The 27,044-nt window shown below is 48.5% G+C and overlaps 8 protein-coding genes across 8 annotated transcripts; 5 read left to right on the top strand and 3 right to left on the bottom strand.

Annotated features, from left to right (window-relative positions):
* Nucleotides 1–1,293: 1,293 nt before the first annotated feature.
* F4807DRAFT_450356 (GroES-like protein) lies at nt 1,294–4,083 on the top strand (the record flags this gene model as incomplete). Its single annotated transcript, XM_048000117.1, has 6 exons — nt 1,294–1,297; nt 2,713–2,941; nt 3,026–3,133; nt 3,189–3,712; nt 3,821–3,970; nt 4,010–4,083. The coding sequence occupies 6 exons, from the start codon at nt 1,294–1,296 to the stop codon at nt 4,081–4,083; spliced, it is 1,089 nt and encodes a 362-aa protein (XP_047857298.1).
* A 428-nt stretch (nt 4,084–4,511) lies between these two features.
* F4807DRAFT_457575 (saccharopine dehydrogenase) lies at nt 4,512–6,534 on the bottom strand (the record flags this gene model as incomplete). Its single annotated transcript, XM_048001063.1, has 11 exons — nt 4,512–4,639; nt 4,691–4,806; nt 4,878–4,966; nt 5,082–5,340; nt 5,397–5,481; nt 5,590–5,628; nt 5,707–5,913; nt 5,966–5,986; nt 6,046–6,390; nt 6,448–6,467; nt 6,521–6,534. 11 exons carry the CDS (start codon nt 6,532–6,534, stop codon nt 4,512–4,514), a joined length of 1,323 nt encoding a protein of 440 aa, XP_047857297.1.
* Nucleotides 6,535–7,972: 1,438 nt separating this feature from the next.
* F4807DRAFT_457574 (uncharacterized protein) lies at nt 7,973–8,574 on the top strand (the record flags this gene model as incomplete). The annotated part of the gene is made up of 2 exons (XM_048001062.1): nt 7,973–8,021; nt 8,105–8,574. The coding sequence occupies 2 exons, from the start codon at nt 7,973–7,975 to the stop codon at nt 8,572–8,574; spliced, it is 519 nt and encodes a 172-aa protein (XP_047857296.1).
* A 2,240-nt stretch (nt 8,575–10,814) lies between these two features.
* On the top strand, nt 10,815–12,297 carry F4807DRAFT_349085 (uncharacterized protein). Its single transcript, XM_047995447.1, has 3 exons — nt 10,815–11,214; nt 11,301–11,894; nt 12,009–12,297. Exons 1-3 carry the CDS (start codon nt 11,106–11,108, stop codon nt 12,104–12,106), a joined length of 801 nt encoding a protein of 266 aa, XP_047857295.1. The 5' UTR covers nt 10,815–11,105; the 3' UTR covers nt 12,107–12,297.
* Nucleotides 12,298–12,518: 221 nt separating this feature from the next.
* Nucleotides 12,519–13,746, bottom strand: F4807DRAFT_414391 (vacuolar ATP synthase 16 kDa proteolipid subunit 2). Its single transcript, XM_047996971.1, has 6 exons — nt 13,575–13,746; nt 13,475–13,505; nt 13,331–13,413; nt 13,129–13,241; nt 12,893–13,063; nt 12,519–12,840 (listed from the first exon to the last, which is right to left on the bottom strand). Exons 1-6 carry the CDS (start codon nt 13,617–13,619, stop codon nt 12,798–12,800), a joined length of 486 nt encoding a protein of 161 aa, XP_047857294.1. The 5' UTR covers nt 13,620–13,746; the 3' UTR covers nt 12,519–12,797.
* Nucleotides 13,747–15,391: 1,645 nt separating this feature from the next.
* On the top strand, nt 15,392–19,273 carry F4807DRAFT_457571 (CNH-domain-containing protein; the record flags this gene model as incomplete). Its single annotated transcript, XM_048001061.1, has 4 exons — nt 15,392–17,833; nt 17,889–18,219; nt 18,272–19,119; nt 19,178–19,273. 4 exons carry the CDS (start codon nt 15,392–15,394, stop codon nt 19,271–19,273), a joined length of 3,717 nt encoding a protein of 1,238 aa, XP_047857293.1.
* A 3,075-nt stretch (nt 19,274–22,348) lies between these two features.
* Nucleotides 22,349–22,999, top strand: F4807DRAFT_349022 (uncharacterized protein). The gene is made up of 3 exons (XM_047995446.1): nt 22,349–22,462; nt 22,534–22,593; nt 22,658–22,999. Exons 1-3 carry the CDS (start codon nt 22,436–22,438, stop codon nt 22,811–22,813), a joined length of 243 nt encoding a protein of 80 aa, XP_047857292.1. The 5' UTR covers nt 22,349–22,435; the 3' UTR covers nt 22,814–22,999.
* Nucleotides 23,000–23,606: 607 nt separating this feature from the next.
* Nucleotides 23,607–25,394, bottom strand: F4807DRAFT_414381 (uncharacterized protein). The gene is made up of 2 exons (XM_047996970.1): nt 24,757–25,394; nt 23,607–24,685 (listed from the first exon to the last, which is right to left on the bottom strand). The coding sequence occupies exons 1-2, from the start codon at nt 25,127–25,129 to the stop codon at nt 23,985–23,987; spliced, it is 1,074 nt and encodes a 357-aa protein (XP_047857291.1). The 5' UTR covers nt 25,130–25,394; the 3' UTR covers nt 23,607–23,984.
* Between the last annotated feature and the right edge of the window lie 1,650 nt (nt 25,395–27,044).

Raw genomic sequence — 27,044 nt, 5'->3', positions numbered from 1 at the left:
GGACATGTCATATTTTTCTCGCTTACGATGGGTCGGGTCAGTTGGCCTGCTGATATTTCCCCTCGAGCGATACAATGAGGCCCAGTATATCAAGAAAAAAAATTGTCATGGATATCTCTGGTTGCCACGTTATGAAGGGATGGCGATATCGATCCAGATAGAGTATACCAAGTAGGTGAATGCTCGAGGGCTCGCTGGACTTGCGAGGTTTTTGAATGTCAACTTGTATATATCACTTCGAATCCTCCTTTCGGACGCAGAGGCTGAATGAGCTCTCGTGTGTTAGGCCTAATCCTAAGGCGGGAATCCGGAACCATGGCAAATTCTCAGATCGAGATGCCACAGGGACACGGAGTCGGAACTGAGGTATCTGCTGTGGTTCTCGGCGTCGTGTCCATAATCATCGTCACCCTACGACTCTGGGTGAGACTCAGGAACGGCGCGATCGGTAACGATGATTATCTGATGGTAGTGGCACTCGTGAGTCTTCGATCGGTCTCTAATTCATGGGAAAAGCCATGTCAATTTCAGTAATGATAGCTAATGTGTCAATGTTATTCAATATAGGCATTATTCATAACCTGTTGCGTCCTTGCCCACATCGGCTGTCTTTCGGGTCTCGGCGCCACAGACAAGGTCATTGTGCAATATGACCCAACAGGTGCGACGTACAAGAATGGATTGAAGTGTATGATTTCCCCTTCAAACTAGATTGCGACATCAAAAAGGCTTCAACTTACCTGTATTTTGCCCGTGTTCAGATTTCTTCATATTCCAAGTATTTTATATGGTATGTTCATTCATTCAACAATGATGGAATAATTGTCTAATATCACAGCGCATAGTTTTGTGTCCCAACCATTAAGGCTAGTGTCTGCGTCGCACTCCTACGTATAACAAGAGAGAAGCGCTTCGTCGTGCCTTTATGGGGCATTATAGCCCTCAGCTCCTTCGCCGGGATATTTGGATTCGCGTCCGTGCTGACGCAGTGCAAGCCCATCGCGGCTAATTGGGACTTGGACTTCAACGAGTGCGATGGGACCTTGCGCGTCGGCGCGATGTCTATTACCGTCGCGACTATTTCTATATTGACTGATTGGATGTGCGCGATACTTCCAGCAGTTTTATTGTGGAATTTAAATATGAGGTTAAAAGTCAAGGCGTCGCTTATTTTCGTCCTCGCTCTTGGTGCCCTGTACGTTACCCCTGAACCCCTTTTTGAAAATCATCACACTCTACAGATCTTCAAGATAAGAACTAATCCATATAATCATACAGAGCCAGCGTCTCTACATGCGTCCGATTACCTTATATACATATTTATAAACACATATACGTCCAACCTAGCGATGGACTTGGTAAGTAACCTCATTATAACACATTATATTCCCCGCGAGCATCTCCAATGATTAACAATGCTATAGAAAAGGCAGGAAACCTGATCGTCTGGTCTGTCGCAGAGTGCGGCATTGGAGTCATCGCAGGCTCCCTCCCTCCCCTTCAGCCACTACTCCGAAAATTCACGTACGGAACCGAAACGCGGCGCATGAAGCTCACATACTTCAACAATCGTCATGACCATCAGCTGGAAGTTAGCCCCTCCATAAGTCGCTGCAACTACCGACAATTCCCTCCTGCTACACCTCCCCCTGCCGTCCTTCCCCCTTCTCCACCCCCTCGGCCGGTACGGACGCGGAATATGGAGGCAGCTCCCCGCGGCAATACGTTGGTGACGACTTGTCAGGCGGATCGTCACCCGTGGGAGAATAACCACCAGGTCGACGAAACGTCGAGCCAGAAGTTAGTCATCGTCAAGGAAACGAGGATAGACATCGAATACAACCGAGCACGGCCTAAGTCTGGGCCTAGGCCTGGGTCAGGGATCTTGTAGTTGTACCATATACGGAAAGGGGTCTGGTAACGGGTAATATTGAGCGCGACATGGAAGTCGACGCCGCTGGACACATGTTTGAGATATCCGCGAGGACAGGTTCCGTTCTTTTAGTTGACTACCTGCCCATCTCCCTTTACGTGAGGAGTTTTCCGCTTTGGCTTCTCAGTTACTCGAATTATATAGCATCCGTGTCATATTTAGGAAATCCAGCAAATATGATAAAATATACGTAATGTTTACCAAGACCAAGCAATCTTCAATCATGCGACCTGTATTCAGCCGATCATCTCAGCCCCCGTCAAGCGTCCAACCAATTAGAACACGCAGCGACTTCTTGATTAGGAAGTCAGAGTCTTGGCGCTCCTGAAGGGCGCTGTCGTCCAATAACCAGACAGAACATATCCGGCGGGCGAATTCCTTCGAAAGCCCGTTTACGGGATTCTAAGCGGGAAGAAACCCGCCAGACGAACCTATTATTCAGCAAGGCCACAGGGCGCAAACATTCGACATAACATGGCAGATAGACGCTCACCCCAACCTAGATAGACTCAGCTTACGCTATATTACAAGAGCAGTTGACTTAACATTGTTCAAGAGTATAGGTTAATAAGCTAGAGGTTAGTTCCTCTTAACGCCGAAAGAGATGGATTGAATAGCCATCGTGGTCAGTTCGACTATAGTCACAAGTCAAACCAGCGTTCCTTATTTAAACATCCCTTTCTTCCTCTATACGTATCGCGCGTGTTCCCTATCCCTCGTCCACTCAGTCTTCCCCAGTCCATCACAGCAACCATGCAAACTCTCACCCTCCATCCAAGTCGAGAAGCTCCCCATACCCACCCCCGGCCCAACCGAGCTACTCATCCGCGTCAGCGCCGTGGCCCTCAACCCCGTAGACTGCATGTTCGCCGCGCACCTGATCACCACGCAGGAGCGGCGCATTCTCAGGACCGACTTCGCGGGAACCATCGTCGACCGGGGTTCCGCCGCAGACGCACAAAAGATCCCGGTCGGGGTGCGTGTGGCGGGGTTCTTGCAGGGAGGTAAGTTGGCCCCCTTCCCTACTCTGTAATTATATAGCAGTAGAAAAGCAACGAAAAGGGTATGATGAACTAAATTTCATGAATCCAGCGTGCTCCACAAACGCTTCGCCGAGTACGTTACAATCCCATGGGACCTCGTGTGGCGCGCACCCTCGCACATGAGCCTCGAGAGCGCCTCATCGATCAGCATGTGCGGGTAAACCGCCGCGCAGGCCGTCTTCGGGCGGTTAGGTCTGCCAATGTCCCTTTAGCACATCCTTTTCCCCCTCCTCCTCTACCTCCAACTCCACCCTCCGCTCTGGGGATATCATCACCAACCACACCCCCACAGACCCCCTCAACGTCTTGATTTACGGCTCCAGCACCTCCCTCGGCCTCTACGTCGCGCAACTTCTGCGCCTCACCTCCCTCACACCCACGTCCCCGTCCCCATCTCCGCGCCCCATCCGCCTCGTCGGCTCAGCCAGCGCTTTTAACCACATCCCGCTCCGGCAACCCCCGTACACATACGATATCCTCGTAGACTACCACTCCCCAACCTGGGTCGCGGAGGTGCGCGCCGCGACGGGCGGGCGAGGCGTAGATTACGCGGTAGACTGCATATCGGAAGGCGACACGGTGGCGAGTGTCGAGCGTACGTTCGGCTCGCGCGGCGGGCGGTTGGCGGTGATTCGGGCGCCCGCGAATGGTGGGTACGGTACGACCGCGATGCGGGTGAAGCCGGAGTACGGCGCGGTGTGGGAGGGGCTTGACGTCGAGGTCAAATTTTTAAACGGTATAGTTGATATATCCGTTCCCAATACCTACCATCCATTCTTTCGTTGTGTTGCCTGTCTCCCATGCGGATAAAACGCATGGATGCATTTACTGACTCCCAGGTAAGACTTGACCATACCGGCGAACCCGCGAGCCCGAGAATTCGCGGTAGACTTTTACAAGTTCCTGAGCTCGGGGGCTGAGCGCGGTGAGACCGTGCTCGAGCCGAATCCCGTACGGATTATGCCTGGTGGCCTAGATAGGATAGCCTCGGATGGTTTCGCGCTTCTTGGTTCTATACAAGTTAGTGATTGAGAGAAGAGTGGGAGGAGTGAAGACTATATGCGGCGTGTTAGCATGGAAAAGCTGGTCTATCCTCTGACTCTATAGGATGTTATATGACTTGGCCCTGGTACAGAGTTAGTACGTTTTGTTTTAGTATGACATGATAAATCGAGGAGCTTGGTTGTGCAGACTGCGGTGTATACCTATGTATCGGTTAAATATAAGCCCAACACAACTAGAAAGTGACATAACTTAGTAACATCACAGCCACTAAGTAGTAGAATCAAACTGGTTGTGAGAATTCAGGGCAAAACACGAAAGTTACTGGTCCCGTATGAATTTTATTGATGGCAGAGTACTTTTCTCGCCTTTTCAGCGCGTAATAACGACACCGGTATCGAAGTCGGTTTCTACTGCTCTACTTGTTGCCCGTCCGTTTCCTGTTTTATGCGACGACCTCTTCAACGCAGAAAATGCCATATTTCTAAACGAATTAAAAATTAGTATAGTTAACTCTAATATTTGTAAGCATTTCAACTTGCCTCCTTGAGCTCCTTAATCAGGGGACCGTTGATCTTGCTGTTCATCGGAGCGAGGACACCCTTCTCGGAGAGAGTTCCATCAAGAACTTGCTGGACAGCAACGGCGCATGGGACACCAACTAAATAAGGTCAGATAATGTCGGTCAATTTATTCAAGTTTAAATACTCACCAAGCTTGGCCATTGCGGAGTAGCCACCTGGTTCTGTGCTACCGTACTCACATAGAGTACTAGTTCTGGTCTGCCTGGTACCATCCTTCAACTCAATCTCGAACTTATGTTGCAGCCTTCGAAATATTAGCATCAACCCCAGGGAATACTAGCTCCACCATGTCAGGGTTGGTAATGATTTACTTACATCACGAGATCTCGTTCACCCTCGCCAAACTGCATCTTCTTCTCAAGAGTGGCGCAAAGGGTATCTAACGGGTTTGCTCGAGGGATGATCTTCATATTTGTGTTAGTAAAGCCTGATTATCAAAGATCGCACCAACTGCTGAGTTAGAAATTGGCCCTCATGAAGAGGTCCTTGAATAGATAAAACTAAAGAAAACAAGCATACCTTCTCGTCCGAGAAGAGGCCAATCCACTTGAGTCCGGCCAAAATTCGAGCCTTTTCGCTGTCATCCTTAAAGGTAGCTTTAGCGGTAATAGTCGAAACAAGATCCTTTTCGTCCGACGACGAAGCACCGATGACCTTCTGCGTGGCTTCCTTCCAGGAGATTGCCTCCTTGAGATAACTTTGCTCCTCGTCACTGAGGAAGCCAATATCGACAAGAACTTTGACGAATTCGGGGAAACCTGCGTATCGCAGAGTACCTCTGTTATATGATTATTAAGATTTTCAGTTGCCGAGTATCAAATCTAAGGGTTGTACCTGATGATAGTTTGCGCCTCGGGGATGTTGTAACGCGTCTTGTACGGGGTGGAATCTCTGTTCGGATACGCAACAAAGGCAAACCCTTCAGTCCATGTATGTCAGCGCTAGAGCCAGGAAAGACTCATGTATCAAGACATGAATTCGGTTTTAGAAGGTGCATTTAGTCATGTTGTGCATAATGATTTCTTACCTGGGTAGATGTAGTACGGCTTAGCGGTGGCCATTAGATCTAGAACCAGCGTATGTCAGTATTCATCTTTCTATTAAGATGTCTTAATATATTAAAGGGCGACCGTGAATTTCTTACCAGGGCCTGCAACGTTGACAACCTGACCGCCTTGATAGAAGCTGGCAGCATTTCTCAATGCAAGTAAAACTCCACGAGGAGACCAGGAGAATTTGTAACCCAGGGGGTTTCCAGAGCTCTCAGGTGCCGGCAGACCTCCACAGTAGGAGAGGAAAGATAGGATCTTTCCTCCCTCTTGGTGGACTTCCTCGATAGTCTTGACCGCATCTAGATAATGTCAATACCGTATACCCAATTCATATGATTCAAGTACTCTTACATAAATGATCAATACCAGGGTCTAAAGGACGATTAGTTAGTTTGCGATTGTCATTACCAAGGGGTGAGAAAGGAACGCACCCAAGCCAATCTCGTTCATGACGGTGATCCCAGCGTCCTTGCACTGTTGGTCTAGCTCCATCATGGCGGGGGAGACGTAGCTAGTGGTGACAACATTCTTCTTCTTGCGAATGGCTGACTTGATGACGGTGGCATGGAAAGTGTAGGGAATAAGAGAGATAACAACATCGACTTGGCCGACTTGCTCATCGAGAGCATTGCTGTCGTTCACATCTAGGGAGATAGCACGAGTGTTTTTGATATCGGAGCTCAACTTCTTGGCATTCTCAAGAGTTCTGCAAGCAACTATCACTTCGACACCAGAATCCGCGAGGATTTGGATGGTTGGCTTGGTAACAAAGCCGGCTTGAAATTTGTTAGATAAATGTATAAACCAATCGCATTACATGCAATGCCTCTTACCTCCCAAAAGGAGAGCCTTCCTGGGTCTCGTTAGCAACGTATTGGGGTAAAGCTGTATAGGAGGGGTAATTACTTAGTCGGAGCCATCTCGGTCAGTGATCCGGATGAAGTTGATCCAATTGATCGAGAGTATCGTATCTGAATATAAATCCAAATACTTCTTCAAATACGGTGTTGTTTGTAGTATTCAATGTTGTAAATTTTGTGCAAAAGATATCTTGCCCCACGTAAAAGTTGACTCCTGGCCGCTCCGATTGCGGGGTTCGCTACAGTCCGAATTTTACCCTCCGCTCTCCTGCGATCGATCGTATCTGCTAACCTTAATTTTTCTTCTTTTTCCTCCAGTGCTATCACCTTCTATCGTAAATGCTAGCTCGATGAGATCTTAATCATAAGCTGTCTATTATATACCATTGATGCTTGGTCTCTTCATCAGACAAATAATTGATCAATGAAGTTCTCAGCAAACGAAAATATTGGGTTATATGTACCAAACTGCATGGAGTTATCGCTATCCGCCTAGAAGTAGGTGGCTTGAAGCCACGCTCTCGTTTCCTACACCATAATACGCATACACGCTAACGGCTAGTATAGAGCTGCTGAGGAGGAAGTGATTCGGATATATCATCCAGAAGCATCAAACGGATACTAAGTAGGCTAGTAAGCATCGCGTGTCATGAATAGCCATGCCGTGCACAATCTCCTGTGTGGCTTCTCATCATGAAAGTAGCCCCTGTTCATCTACGTACGTTAATTCCAGAGACAAATCAAGGTTTTTGATAAACCAAAGTGTCAACACCGGATACTCGGCAACTTTAGTGGTACTGAGCGCGTTGATATATCGTCAGTTCAAATATACTAGAGTTGCTGTTTACCGCTGTACGGGAGCACCAGGAGTCTGACTAAATCAAGCATCTCGTACGATACGATCACAGCGAACGTGACCTATGTATTTCCTTGGTACATAGGTGAAAATGTAGACACATTGGGATCCCCCGGGTTGTTGCACGAGATCGCCTTTATGTATGTTTACCTAGCCAGCCTAGCGTGCGAAGCTCCTAGTTGAGAAAAGGGGCTTCGTACCTTGTACAATGCTGACCTACCTACCTAGGTACTCATGGTCAAATCTCATGAAAATCAATTACCCCATTCAAGAAATAGCTGCATGTTTCTACTCTACTTAAACGAATGATTTTCGTTAATGAGGCAGGCGGTGTATTTTTATTGAAGGTCGTCGCAAGGGATATCACGGAGATCTTGGGTCGTGATCGGATCAAGATCGCCAAGACGGATCCGACCGAAGGGGCTGTTCAGCGTTGCCGGGGAGACACGAGGCAGGGGACAAAACAGGTAATTGGATCGAAAGACCAAGTTAAGACGCCATCATCATCAAAAGCATTCAACTATTATAGCTATTATAAACATTCGTTAAAAGGCCATTTTCTGTTATTTATGCATGTGTTTCTGAACATTTACAATTATCTATGATCATATATATATCTACATCTTAGAATTCTTAAGGATTATGTTATTGACATCGTCACAAGTTTCGGTCCTGATCTCTTCAGGAATTGGTATGGGCGAACCCCTCCAATCTCAGAAATATCCATATCAAATAACAAGAACGATTGAACTAATTGATTTCTACATTGCCTAGTTGTCTTATGCACAGCCGCTTTATTTCTTAGCGGATATGTGATCCAGCAACGAACACTTCGCGATCTCCGATCAGCTATCAAAATCAACAGAGAGCCTCGACCGAGCCCGAAGATCTACTTACCCGATCGCTTTAAGAAGTCCACCACCGAGCTCGAGGATGGAACAGTGGTCGACTTGGACGATCCACGACTAGGGAGTCGCCGGAGGAAAAATACTGTTGAAGAAGACGATATTATCATTGTGCGACCCACGTTCCCGGACGAGAAGTCAGAGCAACAAAAGCCAGTTAAGGCGGAACAGAATAACGCTCATGGGGCCGGTGTGGAGACGCCGGATATTGAAGACGAGGCCATGAAGACGCCACAGAAACCGATTAGTCGGGCCGAGAGGAGACGACAGATAAAAGAGGAAATCCGACGCTTGTCAGAAGGCACGGAACGGGTTTACTACCAGAGACGACTGTGGTAGATAGACTGTGTTGATGTAGAGGAGAGATGATTTTTTCTGTATTGATACTATCTGGTATAGGAGTCATTTACCTACGAAACTGGTTAAAATAGGAAACATAGGGGCATTTTGGGTACGACATATAATGACAACGGTTGGCGGTCGTGGAATTTGTACGATCATTTCATGGAACAATGGTCAAGGTTTCTGGGCTAGGTCGACGGTTGGGTCTAATGATTCTGTCTTATAAGCACGTATAATTGCGAAATAGGACAACTGATCTAAACTACTGCGTTGAATGATTAATGTGATCCTATAGGCCTCTTCTTCAGCTATCCCCACTTGAGATACAGGTTAAGCATTCAACTCTATCTAGACTACTACCTAAAGTCATACCCCTTTTCAGGGTTGCAATGAAACAGTGTCATCTGAACCCGATTGAGAACTGAAGTCTAAAGGTTTCTAGCCAAGTCTCACGTCTCACGAGAACTACACTTGAGCAATTGTCTATTAAGCATTGTACACATAAGATATCCAACTACCTAAATAGGTGCATTCAAGTTGCCAACGGATAACCGAGTACGCGCGTGTAAAGTGGTAAGTGATCCTGAAGGTTACTGCCGAGCCGCGGGAGTTATCGTCCGTTCAGGAACGAGAAAAACCGGACTCTCATTAACTTCTTCATATGTGGTCCATCTTAATCTAGACCCACCAGCTTAACTAGAGTAGTGGAGTTATCGAGGCTATGCTATCACCGTATGAATAATTATTTAGTAGACTCCCTGTTTTATGTGAAGATGGCCAAGCCCTTGATCGGAAGTCTGGGGGCCTATTGCAAGCTTCGTTCATTCTCAATGGTGATATTCCAATTGTAAATGATGTAATATTAACCAACCTATGTAGAGAATGCTACATATACCTACTTACCTAGTAGGTATATGACAGCTTGTCGTTGCCAAGCTCTCTCGTTCATAGTTATTCCTAGCCATATAGGCTATATTAGGTACATATATAATTTGTTGGTTTTCTTATTTCACCTATAGGAATCCTTTTCTAGTAGTCCATTTCGTCATTCCTAGCCCCCAGCAGAAATGCAGAAATGCGGTATTATTGAAGGTGAATGTAAGCAGTGTAAGACGGAGTGTATGTACCCCTGTGCTTGAATCCCACAAGGTAAATACCCCGCTATGTCACTGTAATCTCTGGCCGATAAACCCCGCTGGCTACGAAAACTAGGACCGCAACCTCCGCTACGGGATAGCTCTCCACGAGATCACCTCCGTCTTTTAGGTAGGTATGTTAAACTGCAGGCTCTAAACGCCGTCGGTTTCTCTATTTACCTTCTAATATCGATGGATAATAAGACAATCGCAGAAAACCCCTGTTAGATCCAGTCACGATGCCCCTCACCCAATCACTTCGCGTGACTTTTCTATGTGGGGAATGATAAGATAAACTATAGCCAATGAGATAAGCTATACACCACTTGAGAAGAAATAGTGGGACTGCTGAACTGTCGTAATTCCTACGTGCGAAGTACCTACATACATACATACCTCATACATTATGTACATACCGTAGCCGTAATATCGGACTGAACTGTGCTGTTCACCTTCCTGTCCGACAATTTAGTCAATTCCCCTCTTCGTGAGAATATTATCGGTTCTGATATCGGCAACGTAAATAGCGTATACGCTTCACAATTTACAACAAAACATCTCGTTTATAAATCTCTGTATCACGATAAGCCTACGAGGCTGTTCTACAGGAGACACGGTTCGGGGGCTCACGGGTCCCACGGAATTGTCTATCGTGACGCAGGTCGGACTGGACCCTGGACGAGAAGGTCGCACGGCAGCGAGACCAAGTGTAAGACAGGGCCGGTCCAGTAGAAACCTGCATACTTCAACCCTTTCGACCCCATCCAGTACGACGGGCCTCCTTTCTCTTCCCGTCTCTTGTCCTCCCATACCTTGCCTATCCTAGCCAGTCCTCTCTGCAACGCTCACGTGTGCATACACCTCACACACCTCGACTTGCCCCTTCAAGGTTTATCTAGCTTGAAGCCAGGCCTTTCCTCCCACCCTTTACATATATCCCACACAACCTATTATAGGAGGGTTGTTCGACTTGGTGGTGTGCCCTCTTTCATCGTGACTAGAGTTCGTCATTGTGAACCCTACAACGTCGGTCTTTTTTAAGTCGAGCTAGAGTATCATTCTAAGACAATACCCTCCCCGGGGAAAGAGCTATCTAGTGCCGAATCTGTTATCGTGCTTGTTTGACTCCATGATTACGATTTTCTGAATCACCGTCTCTTGACTACCTACTTCACCATACATACCTCCTTACCTTACCTAGGCAATAAGGCTCTCTCCCTTTGCGTGCCAGGCCTGACAGATAAGGGAGTTGTAGGAACTAGATGTGCAAAGTACTCTCACCGAGTTTTCCTTCTTGACCTCTATCAGCCTCGCCTATTTAACCTATTTTTATTTTGTTTGCGTTTGCGAGATTTATCGTATCTTTGACGTCACGGTAAACAAACCAACACGATGGCTACAATGGCTACCGAAACCCTTCAGAACGGGCCCTCCCGCATAGAACGCCTGAGCGCCGAAGACTTCGAGACGGCGTCCATACGCTCGGCCGCCCCGTCTTACAGTGAGCCACATCTGCCAAACCTCCCACCAACATAACAGGCCACCATAAGCAGTAACTAACAAACAACCTCCCCCCCTCCTCTCTAGTCTCCGAAGCGCCATCCTACCACTCAACCCTCCCCACCAACGAAAGCGTCCCAGAGTACACTCCCCGCGAACCCGCAACAACCTCAGCCGTCCCCTCGCCTCCGCGCTACGCCGCCAGCTCCTCCATGCTGAACCTCTCCTCTTCCACACCGACGCCGACGCCCATGACATCCACCTTCGCCCCGGGCGCCGGCCTCCCGCGCATCCCCTCCCCGCGCCGCGACGCGCCCCGGCTCTCGCACTTCCAGATCCCGTCCTGGTCCTCCATGGCCAGCAACCCGACGGCGCGGCACTACCAGCGGGTCGCGCACCGGCGCGTGTCCGCCGCCGCGAACGGGGGCCGCTGGGGCGGCGGCGGCGGCGTCGAGAGCGCTTTGCGGTCCGCCGTCGAGCGCATCAATGCGAATGCTGCTGCCGCTGCTGCCGCAGCAGCGGCGGCAGACGATGCGGACGACCCGGATAAGGTGCGTCCGCTTGAGGACCCGTACCTAGTCGGCGAGGAGGCCGCGGCGCGGGCGCGGCGCGAGAGGTTGGCTCGCCAGAACGGGGATGAGGTCTTGTATCGCGAGGAGAGGCGGTGGGATTGGTTCCTCGGTGAGTTCTCTCTTTTTCATATTCTTTTATACGGCTTTTAGCTTGTGGGGGGAGGCGCGGAAATATCTGCGGCTTATAGGAGGTACTGGGGCTGACTGCCTATGGGATGTATAGGCCAGACGAGGGACTGGGACGAGCGCAACCGAAGCTGGGGCGCCTTCAGCACTACTATCGACAACCGCGGAAGACTGGCTCGCCGCTTCGGCCGATAATCGTCACTTTACGCCAGGTGTATACGAGAAGTGTGTGTGAGCTGTACGTGTGGCAGTGACGTCGATTTCGTCAATTCTGACTGTGGATTTTCAACAACCTGGACTGGTGATAGCTGCTTTCTGTTTCTTTTCATTCCTTCAGGGACTTTCGGGTTATCCTTCTTACACGCATTGGGCGGCGCTACCTGCTTGGCGTCAAATTGGGCAAAGCTAGATCGGATTAGGTGATTTTTTCTCATTTTCCGGATGGGACGGGATGGTATTTCGACGCGTGGGTTATTCATGTAGATGAATGGATGAGGTTATGAGATATGTCGCGCAGGAAACCATCCATTTTCTTCTTTCGATCCTTTAGGCTTTGCGGTAGCTATTCAATTCTTATTTAGTACCAATATAACACGATTCCGATCAGTTCGCCTATAGCTGAAGCGTGACAACACCAAGGAATTGCTTTGATATCACAAGATGTCTTGTTCACCAGTACGGGTTCTGAACAACTATCTGACCAAACGTTGACCTGCCAACTGTCAACGCATCTAATGGTTACCTTTAGTTCTACATACCCGCAAAACGCCATCAGCCATGCAGTTATTGATTACACTTTGCCTTTACAGACCGGGTTTGCCTATGCTTTCATATGAACATTCGGTTGTCTTTAAGAGTGAGTGGCGCTGTTTCGGGCCCAAATAGCTTAACCCTTGCTCTTGGTGTTGAGGATAAGAGCAACGATGAGACTATGCATAGTTAGCATCAATACTTGACAATGCCATGGACGATCTAACTTACCCATAGAGACCTAGGACTTCTCCGAAAATTAGAATCAGAACCATACCGACGAATATCCTCGATTGTTCCATGTATGCGCGAACGCCCTTGTCACCAACAATACCAATGCAATATCCGGCCGCAAGACCCGTGAATCCAACTGAGAGCCCACATCCCAGATGTAGAAAACCGCTATTGGAAAAGTTAGCTGCTTTGTAGCCCGTTACGTTCGCTCGGCGCCAAACTCGGATATGTACCTGAACAAGCTGTAGCTTTGTCGTGTAGGTGGGTTCATGTCACCGGCAATGAGGACGGAGACAACGAGCGAGTAGACGGCGATAATTCCGGACATGACGACCGGAATCAGGCACTAATTATCGCATCGCGTTAGGACATCAAGTACCACAAATATGGGATGAGGTCAACACAGGATAAACCTGGTTTCGTGCCATGACAAACCTTCATGATCAGGTCTGGCCTAAACGTGCCGACACCTGCAATACCAATTCCAGACTTCGCCGTTCCGTATGCTGCTCCAATGCCTATTTCACTATCTTAGCACACGTCTTCATCGCTATATAGAGTCCAGTTCAGAATTCGTACATCCGAAAATCATGGCGGCGGCAATACCGGCCTACAGTATCAATGACGATGTTAGTATGATCGCGTAAAGAGCTTCGTGGCCTACGGAGCTGAATCTTACCATGCCGATGAAAGGAGCAAACTTGGGCGCGATCTCCGAATCCATGGTGGAGACGCCTTCTCTATGATGAGGAATGGGTTAAATAAGGAAAATTTAGATGGGCTCGTGAATACCGCGGATCGTTGTCGCCGCCGAACCTGTCAAATCTCGAAATTAAGAGTATGAAGCTAGCTTTAAATGTAAGCTGCCTTGGATCCAAAGACCCTCGAATAACCTTAGCTACTAGGCCAGCGGCACGTGATTATCCAATTACATAACACTGAACTTTGTTACCCCTAAAACCAATCAAAGCCCACTTTCAATCTTAGCCCCATAAAAATACCTTATTGGACCGACTGCACCGCCGGCTGCGCCAGCTGCACCAACAATTGTGCATGATGAAGCTATTCTCTCGATCTAGAATTAAGCTTAAGAGGAATAAGAGAAATATGCAGAACAAGTACAACTTGATTTAAACCTGTCAAGAGTATGTAGAGCAATTGGTCATAGGTTAGGATACGAGCGAGTGCTAAGACAATTCTTGCGAAGTTATCGTATTCGTTCTGAGTGACAAGAGAAGCATGACCATAACCATGCCGTGCCATGCCCTCCCATGCCATGCCCTACGTTGAACGTTTCTTACTACTAGTGTAGTGATATCCATTTGATACTGGATACTGGAGTCGTCATCTAGCTACACCGATGCATGGGTATACATCCGAGCGCACGTGTATTTTAGTTTTTAGTATATTCAATCTTTAAGCGGTTGCCGTTAGTGCCGGAACCTACAATTTAATTGAATTTTTTCTTTTTGAGTTTTCAAGGTTGATGGACCTCTCGAATAAACTAATCGTACTTTCCAAGGTTCTGCAACCACAAGAAAACGTAGCTACGTAACGCGTTTTAAAACGATACTCAGTAGTACCGGAAATGTATCATCTTAACTGATCAGCATGCAAAACATGGTACATATGAGAGAAGACAATACTTAAGACACATTACCCATTACATAACGATTCCCGAGCCGACGATAACCCGGTTCCTTTAGTGCCATTAGAAAGTCTCCAGCACAATTGAAGCCGGGTCTAATTCAAGCCAATCCAAGCCTGCGCTCCTTGCACTTCTGATCCTTGATCATATCAATCAGCGTACAGATTACGGTACAGCGCCCATATTCTGCCCATTCAAATCCATCCTATTCTTACGTACACCCGAACCTCTCCTCCCTTCCTATCCTAAACCTACCACCACAACAATCACTCAAAACCCCATTCGATTCGATTCGATGCCGACGACGTCTCTATTGCTTTGCTTGAAAACATTTCCCGTCCTCGTGCCCGTCTCGAACCGCTGGCGATTTGCATCCAATTATTAAGTCCGCGGGAGCCTGGACTTTTGGGCCAGCGGAAGTCCAAGGAAAAATCTAGGGGGGGACACCAAGACAGGGAATCGGAGGAAGAAAAGATATCGACAATTTCGAGGATATTCGCTCGCAACATCCCCGCCGTCCACCATCGGCGGTGAATCCGTCCTCTGTGTCGGCCATCACCCCTTTATCTTCCTCTGCGGTCGATCCTAGTCTTCGTCTAGGCTCCCGCCCGCCTAGGCTTTTTGCGAGAGTAAGTGCCGTCATACGCTTATAACCCCCGTATACCCCTGGAATCTATCGACCATTGATACGAATCTGCACCTGCGTGGATGAGTGGTGGTGTTTGTGCAACCGTATCGGCACCGCCGTGTAATCCAACAGTTTTCTTGCATTTCATTATCGCTTACAAGTTTCTGGCGACGTATCTACCGCTGACCACGTAATCCCCCGTTTTCTTAGAATTCCGAGAATGGCTGATTATCAGTACGATCAACGCCGATACGGCCCAGCATCTAACAACCAGCGAGATGCTGCCTTTTCCAATATCTTTGGTTCTCATCCCCCACCCGGTCGAACTGGCACCATGACCTCGACTTCCCCGAATATGCCGCCGCAAGATGGAAGAACCCAGACGATGTCATCTATCTCTTCCAACATGTCCGATATGCAGCGCCGGCCCCCTCCGCGACCCCAGCGGGCAGGAGGCTACGAAGAGGCCGTAGCACCGCGAACTAGGACTATGGATACGAGTATCGCGAACGGATATTATCAAAGCCAACGCAATCCATCTGGAGGTTACCCTCAGGGGCAAGGTCAATATGGGAGGCCGCCGATGCCCCCTGGACCGAACCAAAGACCTTATCCTGGCCCGCCTCCGCAAGGCCCGCCGCAAGGACCTCCTCGGTTCGAATCGAGAGGGCCGCCTCCGTCCGGTTATCCTCCGCGAAATCCAGCACCAAGATATTATCAAGGCGGACCCGGTCCAGCCCCTGCTATGCGTGACGATCCTTATCGCTCTCAATCTCTCGCAAGCATGCCCCGTCAACCTATGTATCAGCCGCCGCCCGGTTCTTACCAATCTCCTCAAAATAACTATAGGCCTTCCCCGAATAACCCTATGTCTCGAACAACGGCACAAGGTCGAGTGGTTCCCGAACGTCACGATGACCGATCAATGTCTATGACTGGCTACCCTCCGGAACGCGATGCTCACCAGATGATGAGCGGCCGAGTAATCCCCAATCGCTCGAGGGCTCCCTCAAATGAGGCGCCTACGATGAATGGTAACGGATATCCTGGATACAATGGGTATGCTCCTGCCCCTGGGAGCGCAACAAGAACCATGAGCATGGCCTCGTCAACCGTTACAGGCGACCACAGTCGTACCATGTCCATGGCTAGTACTATTGTGCCGGAGAATTCTGAGCAGGCTCGTCAGCAGCTGGCGCAACAGTCGCAACAGCCGCAACAGTTAGTGCATCGGCCCTCTATATCTTCTAGATCGATTGACGGCGAACGACCTCCTACGGCCAAGATCCGACCACCCTTAGTATACCCTGCACTTCTCTCAAGGGTCGCTGAATGTTTCCGGCAGAAGATCATTACGGGCGAGCGAACGAAAAACGAGTTGACGTACAAGAATGCTTTCAGCGGTTCCGAGGCCGTCGATGTTCTATCGTATATCATCAGGACTACTGACAGGAACTTAGCTTTGCTCCTAGGTCGAGCCCTTGATGCGCAGAAGTTCTTTCACGATGTTACTTACGAGCACCGATTACGAGACTCGCAGTCTGAGATGTACCAGTTCAGGGAGACGCTAATGGATGAACCGGAGGAGAAGCACCCGGTTAATGGTGTATTCGTCTTGCTATCTGAATGTTATTCCCCGACTTGTACAAGGGACCAGCTGTGTTATTCAATTGCATGCCCCAGAAGATTGGAGCAGGTATCTCGACTAAATCTCAAGCCCCAGGTGGGATTAAGAAAGGATCAAGATGCTACCATCAACGATGACGCGGACCAGACCGACGAGCAAAAGCTCTGGATCAACACCGTCCCCAAGGAGATTGCCGAAAGTGTCGGCGACAGAGAAAAGAAGAGACAAGAAGTCATCTCTGAAATTTGCTACACCGAAAGAGACTTCGTCAAGGATCTCGAGTATCTTAGGGATTTCTGGATATTGCCGCTGCGCTCGAAAGGATCGCCAATTCCTGCCCCGAGAAGGGACAAGGTTGTCCAGAATATTTTCAGCAATATCATCGACCATCCAAGCATACATTCAGTCAGTTCTAGGTTTGCGAAGGCTCTAACAGAAAGGCAACAAAAGAACCCTGTGGTGAGGAACCTAGGCGATATTTTCCTGGAGATTGTCCCTCAGTTCGAACCTTTTATTCTGTACGGTTCCAAGCAGCTGGAGGCCAAGTTCGAGTTCGAGAACGAGCGATCCAGCAACCCTTACTTTTCTAAATTCGTCGAAGAGATCGAAAGGAGGAAGGAATCAAGAAAGCTTGAATTGAACGGTTATCTGACAAAACCCACGACCAGATTGGCTCGTTATCCGCTACTACTAGAGAACGTCTTGAAGTACACGGAAGATGGAAACCCTGATAAGGACGATATTCCGAAGGTTCTAGTCATGATCCGTGACTTGCTAAGCAGAGTCAACGCCGAGTCTGGCAAAGCTGAGAACCGGTTCAATCTACGTCGTCTACATGAACAGCTGAAATTCCGACCTGCTGATCGTGTTGACCTCAAGCTAACAGAAGATGGACGCGAGTTGGTTTTCAAGACCCAATTCAAGAAGACGCCAACGGATCCCACCGATATCACGGCCTTCCTATTCGACCACGCTGTTCTTTTAGTACGAATAAAACAAGTTGGCAAAGGGGAAGAAGTGAAGGCTTATAGGAGAGTAAGTTATAAGATATTATTGACCGCCCAAATTCTAGTCACTAACCCCAGCTTAGCCGATCCCGTTGGAGCTGCTTTCCATCAAGGAGATGGACGAGGTCATTCCCCAGTCGGGCGTAAAACGAGCTTCTTCCAATCTACCATTCCGCGGCAAGGATAATGATAAAAAGGCCCCAGAAGGATGGCCCATCACTTTCCGTCACTTAGGCAAGAATTACTACGAGCAAGTTTTGTATGCTTCGAATCAGACGGCAAGGAAAAAGTGGTTAGAATTCATCGATTCAGCTCAACAACGCCTCCGAGCACGGGCCGACTTCTTCAACGTCAACACCCTCTCTTCTGGTTTCTTCCAGTCTGGCAATCTAGTCAACACTGTTACGCCTTTCGGTACGCAATGCAAGACATTGTTTATATCCTATGTTTGCTAACGAGATAATAGATGGCGGTCGTAAACTCATATACGGCACAGATCATGGCATCTACGTTTCGGACCGAAAGGTTAAGGACCAGGTTCCTAAGCGTGTCATCGAAGCACAACACGTTACTCAGGTTGACGTATTGGAAGAATACGGTCTCGTGCTAGTGCTATCGAACAAGACGATGTCATCGTACTCACTTTCGGCCCTAGATCCGAATGAGCCAGCACTTGCGAAGAGACCAAAGAAGATCCAAAGTAACTGCAATTTCTTCAAGACGGGTATCTGTCTAGGTCGGCATCTAGTCTGTTGCGTCAAGTCTAGTGCGCTTTCGACAACGATTAAGGTGTACGAGCCCAACGATTCAATGTCCAAGGGTAAGAAACAGAAGGGTTTCGGTAAGATGTTCAACGCTGGCCAAGACGAGTTGAAGGCCTTCAAGGAATTTTACATCCCGACTGAATCGTCGTCTGTTCACTTCCTCAAGAGCAAGCTCTGTGTGGCATGTGCCAGAGGTTTCGAGGTCGTTTCGCTCGAAACGCTCGAAACGCAATCGTTGCTGGACCAGGCCGACACCTCGCTTGATTTTGTTGCAAGAAAGGAGGGTGTGAAACCGATCCACATAGAACGTCTTAACGGAGAGTTCTTACTTAACTACTCGGAGTTCTCGTTCTTCGTCAATAGGAATGGTTGGAGGGCGAGACCAGAGTGGCGGATTGACTGGGAGGGGACACCGCAAGCATTTGCGCTGTCTTACCCGTGGATCCTGGCGTTCGAGCCCAACTTTATTGAGCTTAGGAATATCGAAAGCGGTGCAGTCCACATTGTTCCGCATAAGAACATCCGGATGCTGCACAGTAGCACGCACGAGGTAAGACAGGCATTGATCATGGGGATTACAATATGTGCAATTGCTAACCATCGTCCAGATCTTGTTTGCATACGAAGACGAAGCTGGTGGCGACATTATCGCTGCTCTCGACTTCTGGAAAAGCACTCGAAAGTCGGAGCTGCTTGCTCCATGATCTTTACCTACTATTTCTACCATTCGAACACCTACGGCAGACCTTTTTCTTTCTCACTCCTAATCCGGCCTAATTCTTATTTGGCCAGCTCAGCCCAAAGGCATGCATGACCAGGGGAGTACTGGATAAGCAGCAGATATCCACACATGCGGCGGTTCAGGGGCGTGCGCGTCTTGTCATTTACTTACTACCCGGCCAGCATATTTCTTTTTCCTTTCTAACCCTCATAATTTTTTGAGAATGTTCTTCAGTAGCGAGGAAATCGTTTTTTAATCGCCTTAAGCTTTCCGGATTTTTTCTTCTAAAAAATGGTCGGCCGCGGACTTTTGGATCTTTGCTGGAGCCTAGGCAAATAAACCCTTCTTAGTCAACTATCCGACTTGTTTGTAGGTAACGAAGGAATTTTTTATTTCCCCCCCGGAGAAGGAGACGGAGGTGGAGGAAGAGGAAGAGCCACACGATATTTGGCCCGAAAGTCTGCGACCGCACTGGGTGAGTGGTGAGTGAAGCTTAGATCAGAATGGTGCGACGAGCGAATAGCAAGCGGCTCGTCAGCACGCAAGATGGTAAAGATAAGGGGAAATAGGAGAGAGTGAGTGGAAGTGAAGCGAGTAAGGGACGAAGAAGGTGAATTGCGGGAAGAAAGCCCTCGGGTGATTAGTGATGGTGCAGGGAGGATGTTGCCTAGAAAGCTACCTATCTAGTAGGAAACCCCTACCGTAATCACAAACAGAGACCCGATGATCTTTGAGGCTTAAATTCTTTTGTGGGCTGTGAAGAATTTGCTTTGGTATGTTGGTTGTATCTTCTGGTGATTGTTCTTGTGGTCTATTCGACGACTTGAATCGAACTTAGTCTTTTTAGAAGACTAGTAGGTAGGTAGGTAGGTAGGTATAGCGACTCTTATCAACTTATTACGTGGTCTTCTCTTACGATTTAGAATTATTCGAAGCTAGACTAAATCGAATGCGTTTGATTCAATCCGGAGGCTTGGTTGCCGGAAAGGCGTTGAAAAGCTTAACGCCTTAGCCGTTGATAATTCCATGCTCTAGCAGCTAGATACTCGAGAAAGGACGTTAAAGTCAATGCTCTTGAGCTCCTATTTTAGGAGAGGATAAGATCTACGATCTCCCGATGATATGGGTGGGTAGAGAGCTAGCTAGCGCAAAGCTCTAGGAATAACGGGTAGTAGCTTGGAGCTTCACATGCTTATCTTAAAGCGGCTGGAGGTGGGAGGTATGTATGTATGGGGAGGTTGATAAAGATATAAAGGGTTGAGTTTGCTAAGTTGGAAAACACGAGGTTCACTGACTCAGACGTTCCCTTCTCCTCGGCACCTTATCCGATAGTTAAACGACTAGGCTATTCGAGTTGTCTGATCTCGTACCTTGCTGGGCGTAAATTATTCAGGCCGCGAGCAGCTACGGTACCGAACTTTAGTAATCAATTTACCTGCTAGCCCATGTGGAATTGTGCGATGGTTCCCATTCGTTCTTCTGTCTTGCGATTAAGTTTAGAATGGAGTCTATTAGGTACGCTGTTACGCTAATAGTACACGCGGCATGCGGGAAGTGTAAATGGCATATCAAGAAAAACCTTGAAGACTTTAGACTTTTCAACTCAACCGCTGTGTCGGGTCTACTTGTTTAGACTCTACTTGTTGTGGGGAGCCCAGGTGCTACTGATAGACGATCCTAGCACTATATGACAGATCTTCATATTTATTCGTAGATGTGCTTGACATCACGTTACATCATTATCAAGCTAAGGTGAACATCACTCTTAGATCAAAGGTGAGCTAGATAAGTTATTGCGGAACGTGTTCGAAGGTCGATGAGTTCTAGAAGAGTAGTAGTATTACCCAGTGTTACTCGGGTACTATACACCGTACGTGGGACACGGAGCACGACATGTATGATTTTCGATGTTCTGAGTTTCTAGATTCGACGGTTCCACTTCCAAACACTTCTAAATATACTTGAAGAAGTCGCGTGGTGAAACCGTTCGAAACGCGGCAGGTGCTAGCACGTATTAATGCCTACTAGGTAGCCGAGAATGAATTTGTCTGAACTTTGTCAAGGTTCTAACTTCTGGTTCTAACTTCTCTATGCGGGCGAGAGGAATAGGATGGAAGGGGGAAACGAAAAATGAAGAATCGCATAGGTAAATCAGACCCGAGCTATATGTTGTGCGTATTCCAATATAGGCATGTCTATCCAGTCGCGATGTTGCTCATATCTGAGCTCTTTAAGTATGCTTTGGTAGGTCTGCACTGCATATGGTGTCCCTTGCGGCCCTTGCGTACAAGAACTGATAACGAACATCCATGGTGGACGGCGTACAGAACAGGAGCTTGGCAAACAATTGAATACCAGACCTAGATGCTATGCGTTATGTACCATATGAATGTATTTATACACGTGCATGCTGTGTACCGAGCTGTCGGTGTTCAGGTGCCTTCTCAGGCCACTCCTAGGCTAGCCCGCGGCTGCATGAGAACAGGATGCAGCGGCGTGCGTAGCTCAGGTAGCTGTAGGTTTGAGTTTGCGCGAGTCCAGAAAACCGGGAACACCTCGGGCAGGTGGAGCCGCAACGTACACGCCCACACAACCCACTAGCCCATTTACACACCCCCCCAGGTTTTGAGTTTGGACGGGACAGGGTCCGGTTCGATCGGGGCTGGTCCTGGTTTTGGGACGCTGTGGAACGTTTCTAAAAGTATGGATGTATGTACTACCTACCATATGAAAAAAAGAGAGCCTGGAGCTGAGCAAGCCATTACCATTACGATCTCGGAGCTGTCGGGGGTGGGTCGAATTGAGCTTTATCTCTTTGTGCTACGTACATGTAGTGATGTACCCTATCGAGATGTATTACCTCAATATACAACACATATGGTGGTTGCGACACTTATAAGAAGGCGATCTCTTCCCTCCTTCTCGTCCTCATATCTGATCCTTGTGGTTAAGTTATATTCTTGTATTTAAGTTTGATCAACAATTCTATTCTATATCGTTGTCACGTTAATTGTGATTATCTAGATATAGTGTCTGCTTTATCTCAGACGAGAGTCCATCACATCCTTCCGCCCTTCACTTTGCGGCTTTCTCAACTTCTATCATCTAGACTGGTATTTTACTATACGCAGTACCGCTCGCCAATATGCATTGCTATTGTGCAAACTACTATGTAAGTAGTTTCTAGGATTCCGGTTTCGTAGTCAACGCATTCTGTTCTGAGAACTAACGTCGATGAAACAGGGGGCAGTCCACTGCCAAAACAAAGTCACACACTTCGGACAGCGATGTAGATTATGCACAGTATGTCGTCTCCATCGACCCGATCACAATCGTGACTACTTAGGTATTAACATATGAAACGCAGGTCCTGAACGAGGGAACTCCCGCCAAGGACGACCCTTTCAAGATCGCCTCTAGCTACTACAACGAAGATAGCGACGCCATGGACGACTCGAGCAGGGAGGAACGCAGGCGCGGACGGACGATCATGAGGGAACGTAGCAAGAGTTCCTCCAAGTGAACTAAATTACCGTAATACTCAGATGTATCACGAAGACAGCATGTATTAGCTTATGGCTTGCTTGCTTGCTTGCTTGCTTATACATGGACTTATAAGAGAGATGAGGGGAAAAGGACCCTGCATTCACTTAAGACGGAAGAGTGCGGACGGGATAGTCCTCAGCTCAACATTTCATTAATGGACTGATAGGACCTGAGCAACTCAGCTTATAGAGACAATGAGGTCAACTACGTTAGAAGAGGGCAACAGTTACCGAATTGTCTCAAAAAATCTTTCTCTATAGAACATCACCGGCGTTAGGGATTGGTCGTACGGGCACGTACTAGGCACGCATTAGGATCGATCCTTCGAGGAGCCCACGGGATAAGGCGATGGGGGTTTCTGGGGAATCTGGGGAGGATCACATGGGGAAAGAAGGAAGGAGTCTGCGCATTTTACCTACCTTTCTAAGTATTTACTTAATGATTACTAAATACCTAACGATATCTTGTCTCATATTCCTAAACAATAGTATTGTTATGAATAATCGTAAGCTAAAAGGCCGGAATTTCGCGACTTTCACATGCGCTGTGCGATGCGAGCTGCACGTGTCGGGGACACTATGATCGTTGGGAACGTGCTACTGTTGTTGTGGCTGTCGCCGTGGTACAGCTAGTTCCGTGTAAGTCGAGCAACAGCAATCGTTCGTCGACACCGGTTCAACGTGCCCGGGTCTATATACTGTAAATGGAATCCCGATGGTGAGTTCGGTCTAGTCCGGGTCGACATCGGACAACCTAGAGAAATGTGAAGATGATGTGATGAGATTCAATTTCTACCTTTCGGGGCAGGTGTAAACGCAATTTTAGTCATATGAAACAAAATGAACCTGGTATCATCTCTAATATGCCCCAGATACTCCGGAAGACACCGTGAACCTCCGCGCCCATGCATCATCATACAATGAGATCGACCGGCTTCCAGCATTTACATATGTACACCATTAAGATCCTTGAAGTCGTCTCTATTCTAACGCCTCGCACCTCAAAATAAAATAAAAATATGCAAGGAAAGCTCCAGGGGACAATCTCTCCCGCTGGGTTCGGATCCCTCCACGTCCGGGAGTCCTTAAGCCACCAACATACGCCACCGACGTAGATCACCCGCGTAGGCTCCCGCTCCCGGCTACCCCTTACTTGTGACCCTGCAGATGCCACTCAAACACCTTATTGAAGACCTCCTTGGCGCCCCCGACGATCGTCTCGCCGTGACAAGGAATAAGAGTGTCGAAGTCCCAAGACCCGATCCGCTGGATGCTGCGATTGAAGCCAGGGCGGTCCTTCGCCCCGTTACTAATCGCATACCACAGGAACCGCTTGACCCCCTTAGCCTCGCCGCTCGTATTGCTGACGGACTCAAACATCCTATTCAGGAGCGCGTGCCCGCCCTTCTGCGCCTCGGGCACGCGCGAGTACTGCTCGATAGCCGGCAGGTTGAAGACGAGGTCGGCCTCGATGAGGACGCGGTCCGGCTTGTAGAGCAGCACGACCTCCTTGTTGGGGTGCGCGTCGACGTACTCGACCTCGAAGTCGGCGGCGAACTCGTCGCTCACCGCGTTCGAGCTCCGGTTCGCGGCCGTCCACTCGAACGCGAACGGCTCGTGCCCGATCTTCGGGTCGTCGTGCACCTTCGCGCGCTTCTCAGCTAAACCCTGGGGCCCGAGGATCTTGGCGGAAGGGTAGGCTTTCGCCCATTCCGTGATGAAGATGTGGTGCTCGATGTCGCCCGCGATTATGTATCCGACGTTCCCGCCGAGCTCGCTGACCTTGGCTTGCACCTCGGGGGTGAGGGCGACGGGGGAGAAGACGGCCAGTGTGCCCGAGGTCAGGCGTACTGAGGTGGGTGTAAGCGGTTGGATGACTAATGCATGTAGCTTAATAGAGATTGGATTGGAAGTTGCTTACTTATGGTGCCGCGACCACCGACTCGGACGATGCCGAACCGGGCAAATGGTACGGAGACGGTCACGACGTTAGGCGTGACGGTCCGGATGACGGCTACGTCAGATGGATTGGAGGGAATGAGTTTGGAGGACATAGTGAATGTTGATATAATCCTTGCTTGAGTACCTGGCAAGGCTCGGGAGATCGTCCCTTTAAATATGGCTATCTTATTGCCAAAATTGATGGTTGCTGGCGTCAGATGACTTTTAAATATTGATCTGGGTTGATATTGAAAAGCCGGAACGTGTAAGACAGAGTGGTTGTAATATGAAGGTCTGATGATGAATTTCTGCGTAACTCGAGATGTCTTCGACAACGGTCGATTTATATTCATTCTTTTTAAAATTTCAAACCTTGGGTGTATCGCCTTATCCGGGGTTCGCGGATACTACTTTGCTTGACCGACCCGAAGCTATAAGGTCCCGAATCCTAGGTAGAGGGGTGATGGGGGCAATTATTTGGAATTCCTTTACGTGCGTATGTACCCAGGTAACTGGCAGGTGCCTGGTACTAGGTAACAATCGATTTCATCTGAAAACGTGCTGTTTTGAGCAATGATCCTATTGTCCTTTGTTGACATACGTATGACATCACGAATCTAGAGCATCTGAGCAATTACAAATTTCAATGGTAGTTACCTTATGTAGGTAGTACCTATTTACAGCACCAGTTCATGCGTTGTAAGCGCCTTTCCCGGGGCACTGCGACGGATTCTAGTGGCAGTAGTAGGGCCAGCACCGGCTCGGAAATTGCGAACCGCGGTAAAGCAGGTACGGGTCTTGGTATGACAGGTACCATTCAGGCTGTCAGGTACACTTGCCTAGGCACTCGGGCACCTGAAGTTAGCAGGGTTATGTAATATCCACAGCGCTTATTTGATGACAAATACCTATTTCGTATTGGTAGTGGACATTTTGTTTTGTGTTTTCAAATTCTTAACCATAAATCCAATATATTCATTTACTATCCAGCAATTACGAAAATAGAAAATCAAATTGAACCCTAGAATCTACCTGCATACACTAAACACTACCTAGCCAAAGAGAATGTTCTTTCGAGACCACCGTAAAATGAAATCACCTAGAGCGTGGACCACTTCACGAATCCGCCAGTAAGGATGATGGCGATGAGTTCCCACAGCACCACAGTGGGTGGCCACTTGAGAGAGATTGCTACCGCCTCCAGGGCAGTGAAGAAATACGACCTCTTGACAGGTTGATTGGCCCATTTGAGCAAGCCCAATTCGCGACCCGACGCGACCGACATCATCATGAAGGTAAAGCATGAGATTAGATTCGATGCCAGTCCGAGCTTGTTTTCTGTTAATTGTTCAAAGTATCCTCTGTTTGCCCCCGAGAGTCTCGGCACTGGCTGCCGTGCTGCAGCGATTTCCGCGAGCCTCTGTCTTGCCCGGTCTACTTCCTCGTTGGCCTCCGCCGCCCTCTGCGCAACTCTGTCCCGTGCCTCTTGAAACCGCTCGACCGTGTCCCGGAACCAGGCAACTTCTGTTTGGAGAGTTTTGATGAGGCTGGCCATTCGCTCGATCTCTCTCTGCAGGCCCACCACTCGTTTCTTGGCCACATTCGCCTCGGCTGAGGCGGGGTTCTTTTTGATGTCCTCGTTCATCTGACCGAGTCTCTCAAGGTACTGTTCTCTAGTTGTTATGTTGGTCTGGATCTCCCTGTCGAGGTCCGCCTGAACCTCATTAGAACGCTCTTGTAATCTTCTGAGGAAGTTGTCGTAGTCCTCTGTCATGTCCTGACCGACCGTCTGCGACCTGGTAAGGAGAGCATCGTATTCGTCTGTCAGTGCCGTCAGTTGAGCCTCTGTTCGCTCATTCTGCTCGGTTAATTCAGTAATTCGTTCTTCGAACTTTTCACGGACTTGGATGTTCTCGGCGACGGCCTCCTCCATCTCCAGATTCGTTTTCTGTAGTTCCTGAACTAGTCTCTTGATCTCGTCGTTGTTGGACGGGACCCTTTTAAGCAAAACGTCGTAGTCCTTGCGCAAGGCTCGGAGTTCAGTCTTAACCTTGTCAAGCTGTTTCTGGAGGTCGGCTTTTTCCCTTTCGCATTCATCAGCGTCCGCTCCCTTGGCACCCGTGCTGCTCCTGGCATCTTGCTTCAACCGTTCGATTTCATCCTCTAGTCCCTTAATTTGCTGAGCTCTGGACTTCAACTGGGCTGCTAAGTCCCTTTCACGTCTTTGGAGTTCCCTTTCGTTGCGTTCGATAGTCTGAAGTCGGCTTA

This window comes from Annulohypoxylon truncatum (genome assembly GCF_022578515.1).
Source record: "Annulohypoxylon truncatum strain CBS 140777 unplaced genomic scaffold F4807scaffold_6, whole genome shotgun sequence".
NCBI classification, from domain to species: Eukaryota; Fungi; Ascomycota; class Sordariomycetes; order Xylariales; family Hypoxylaceae; genus Annulohypoxylon; species Annulohypoxylon truncatum.
This window is presented reverse-complemented; position numbering and strand designations above follow the sequence as displayed.

Bases quoted from the DNA above. Each gene is read 5' to 3' on its own strand.
- F4807DRAFT_349022 (XM_047995446.1), top strand. From the start codon at position 22,436: ATGCATTGCTATTGTGCAAACTACTAT. The intron at 22,463-22,533 runs GTAAGTAGTTTC...TCGATGAAACAG, and splicing joins GCTATTGTGCAAACTACTAT to GGGGCAGTCCACTGCCAAAA. The intron at 22,594-22,657 runs GTATGTCGTCTC...TATGAAACGCAG, and splicing joins AGCGATGTAGATTATGCACA to GTCCTGAACGAGGGAACTCC.
- F4807DRAFT_414381 (XM_047996970.1), bottom strand. From the start codon at position 25,129: ATGAATATAAATCGACCGTTGTCGAAGACATCTCGAGTTACGCAGAAA. The intron at 24,686-24,756 runs GTAAGCAACTTC...CACCCACCTCAG, and splicing joins CGGTGGTCGCGGCACCATAA to TACGCCTGACCTCGGGCACA.
- F4807DRAFT_349085 (XM_047995447.1), top strand. From the start codon at position 11,106: ATGGCTACAATGGCTACCGAAACCCTTCAGAACGGGCCCTCCCGCATA. The intron at 11,215-11,300 runs GTGAGCCACATC...CCTCCTCTCTAG, and splicing joins CTCGGCCGCCCCGTCTTACA to TCTCCGAAGCGCCATCCTAC. The intron at 11,895-12,008 runs GTGAGTTCTCTC...TGGGATGTATAG, and splicing joins GCGGTGGGATTGGTTCCTCG to GCCAGACGAGGGACTGGGAC.
- F4807DRAFT_414391 (XM_047996971.1), bottom strand. From the start codon at position 13,619: ATGGATTCGGAGATCGCGCCCAAGTTTGCTCCTTTCATCGGCATG. The intron at 13,242-13,330 runs GTTTGTCATGGC...TGCGATAATTAG, and splicing joins GGCCAGACCTGATCATGAAG to TGCCTGATTCCGGTCGTCAT. The intron at 13,064-13,128 runs GTACATATCCGA...CTTTTCCAATAG, and splicing joins CAAAGCTACAGCTTGTTCAG to CGGTTTTCTACATCTGGGAT.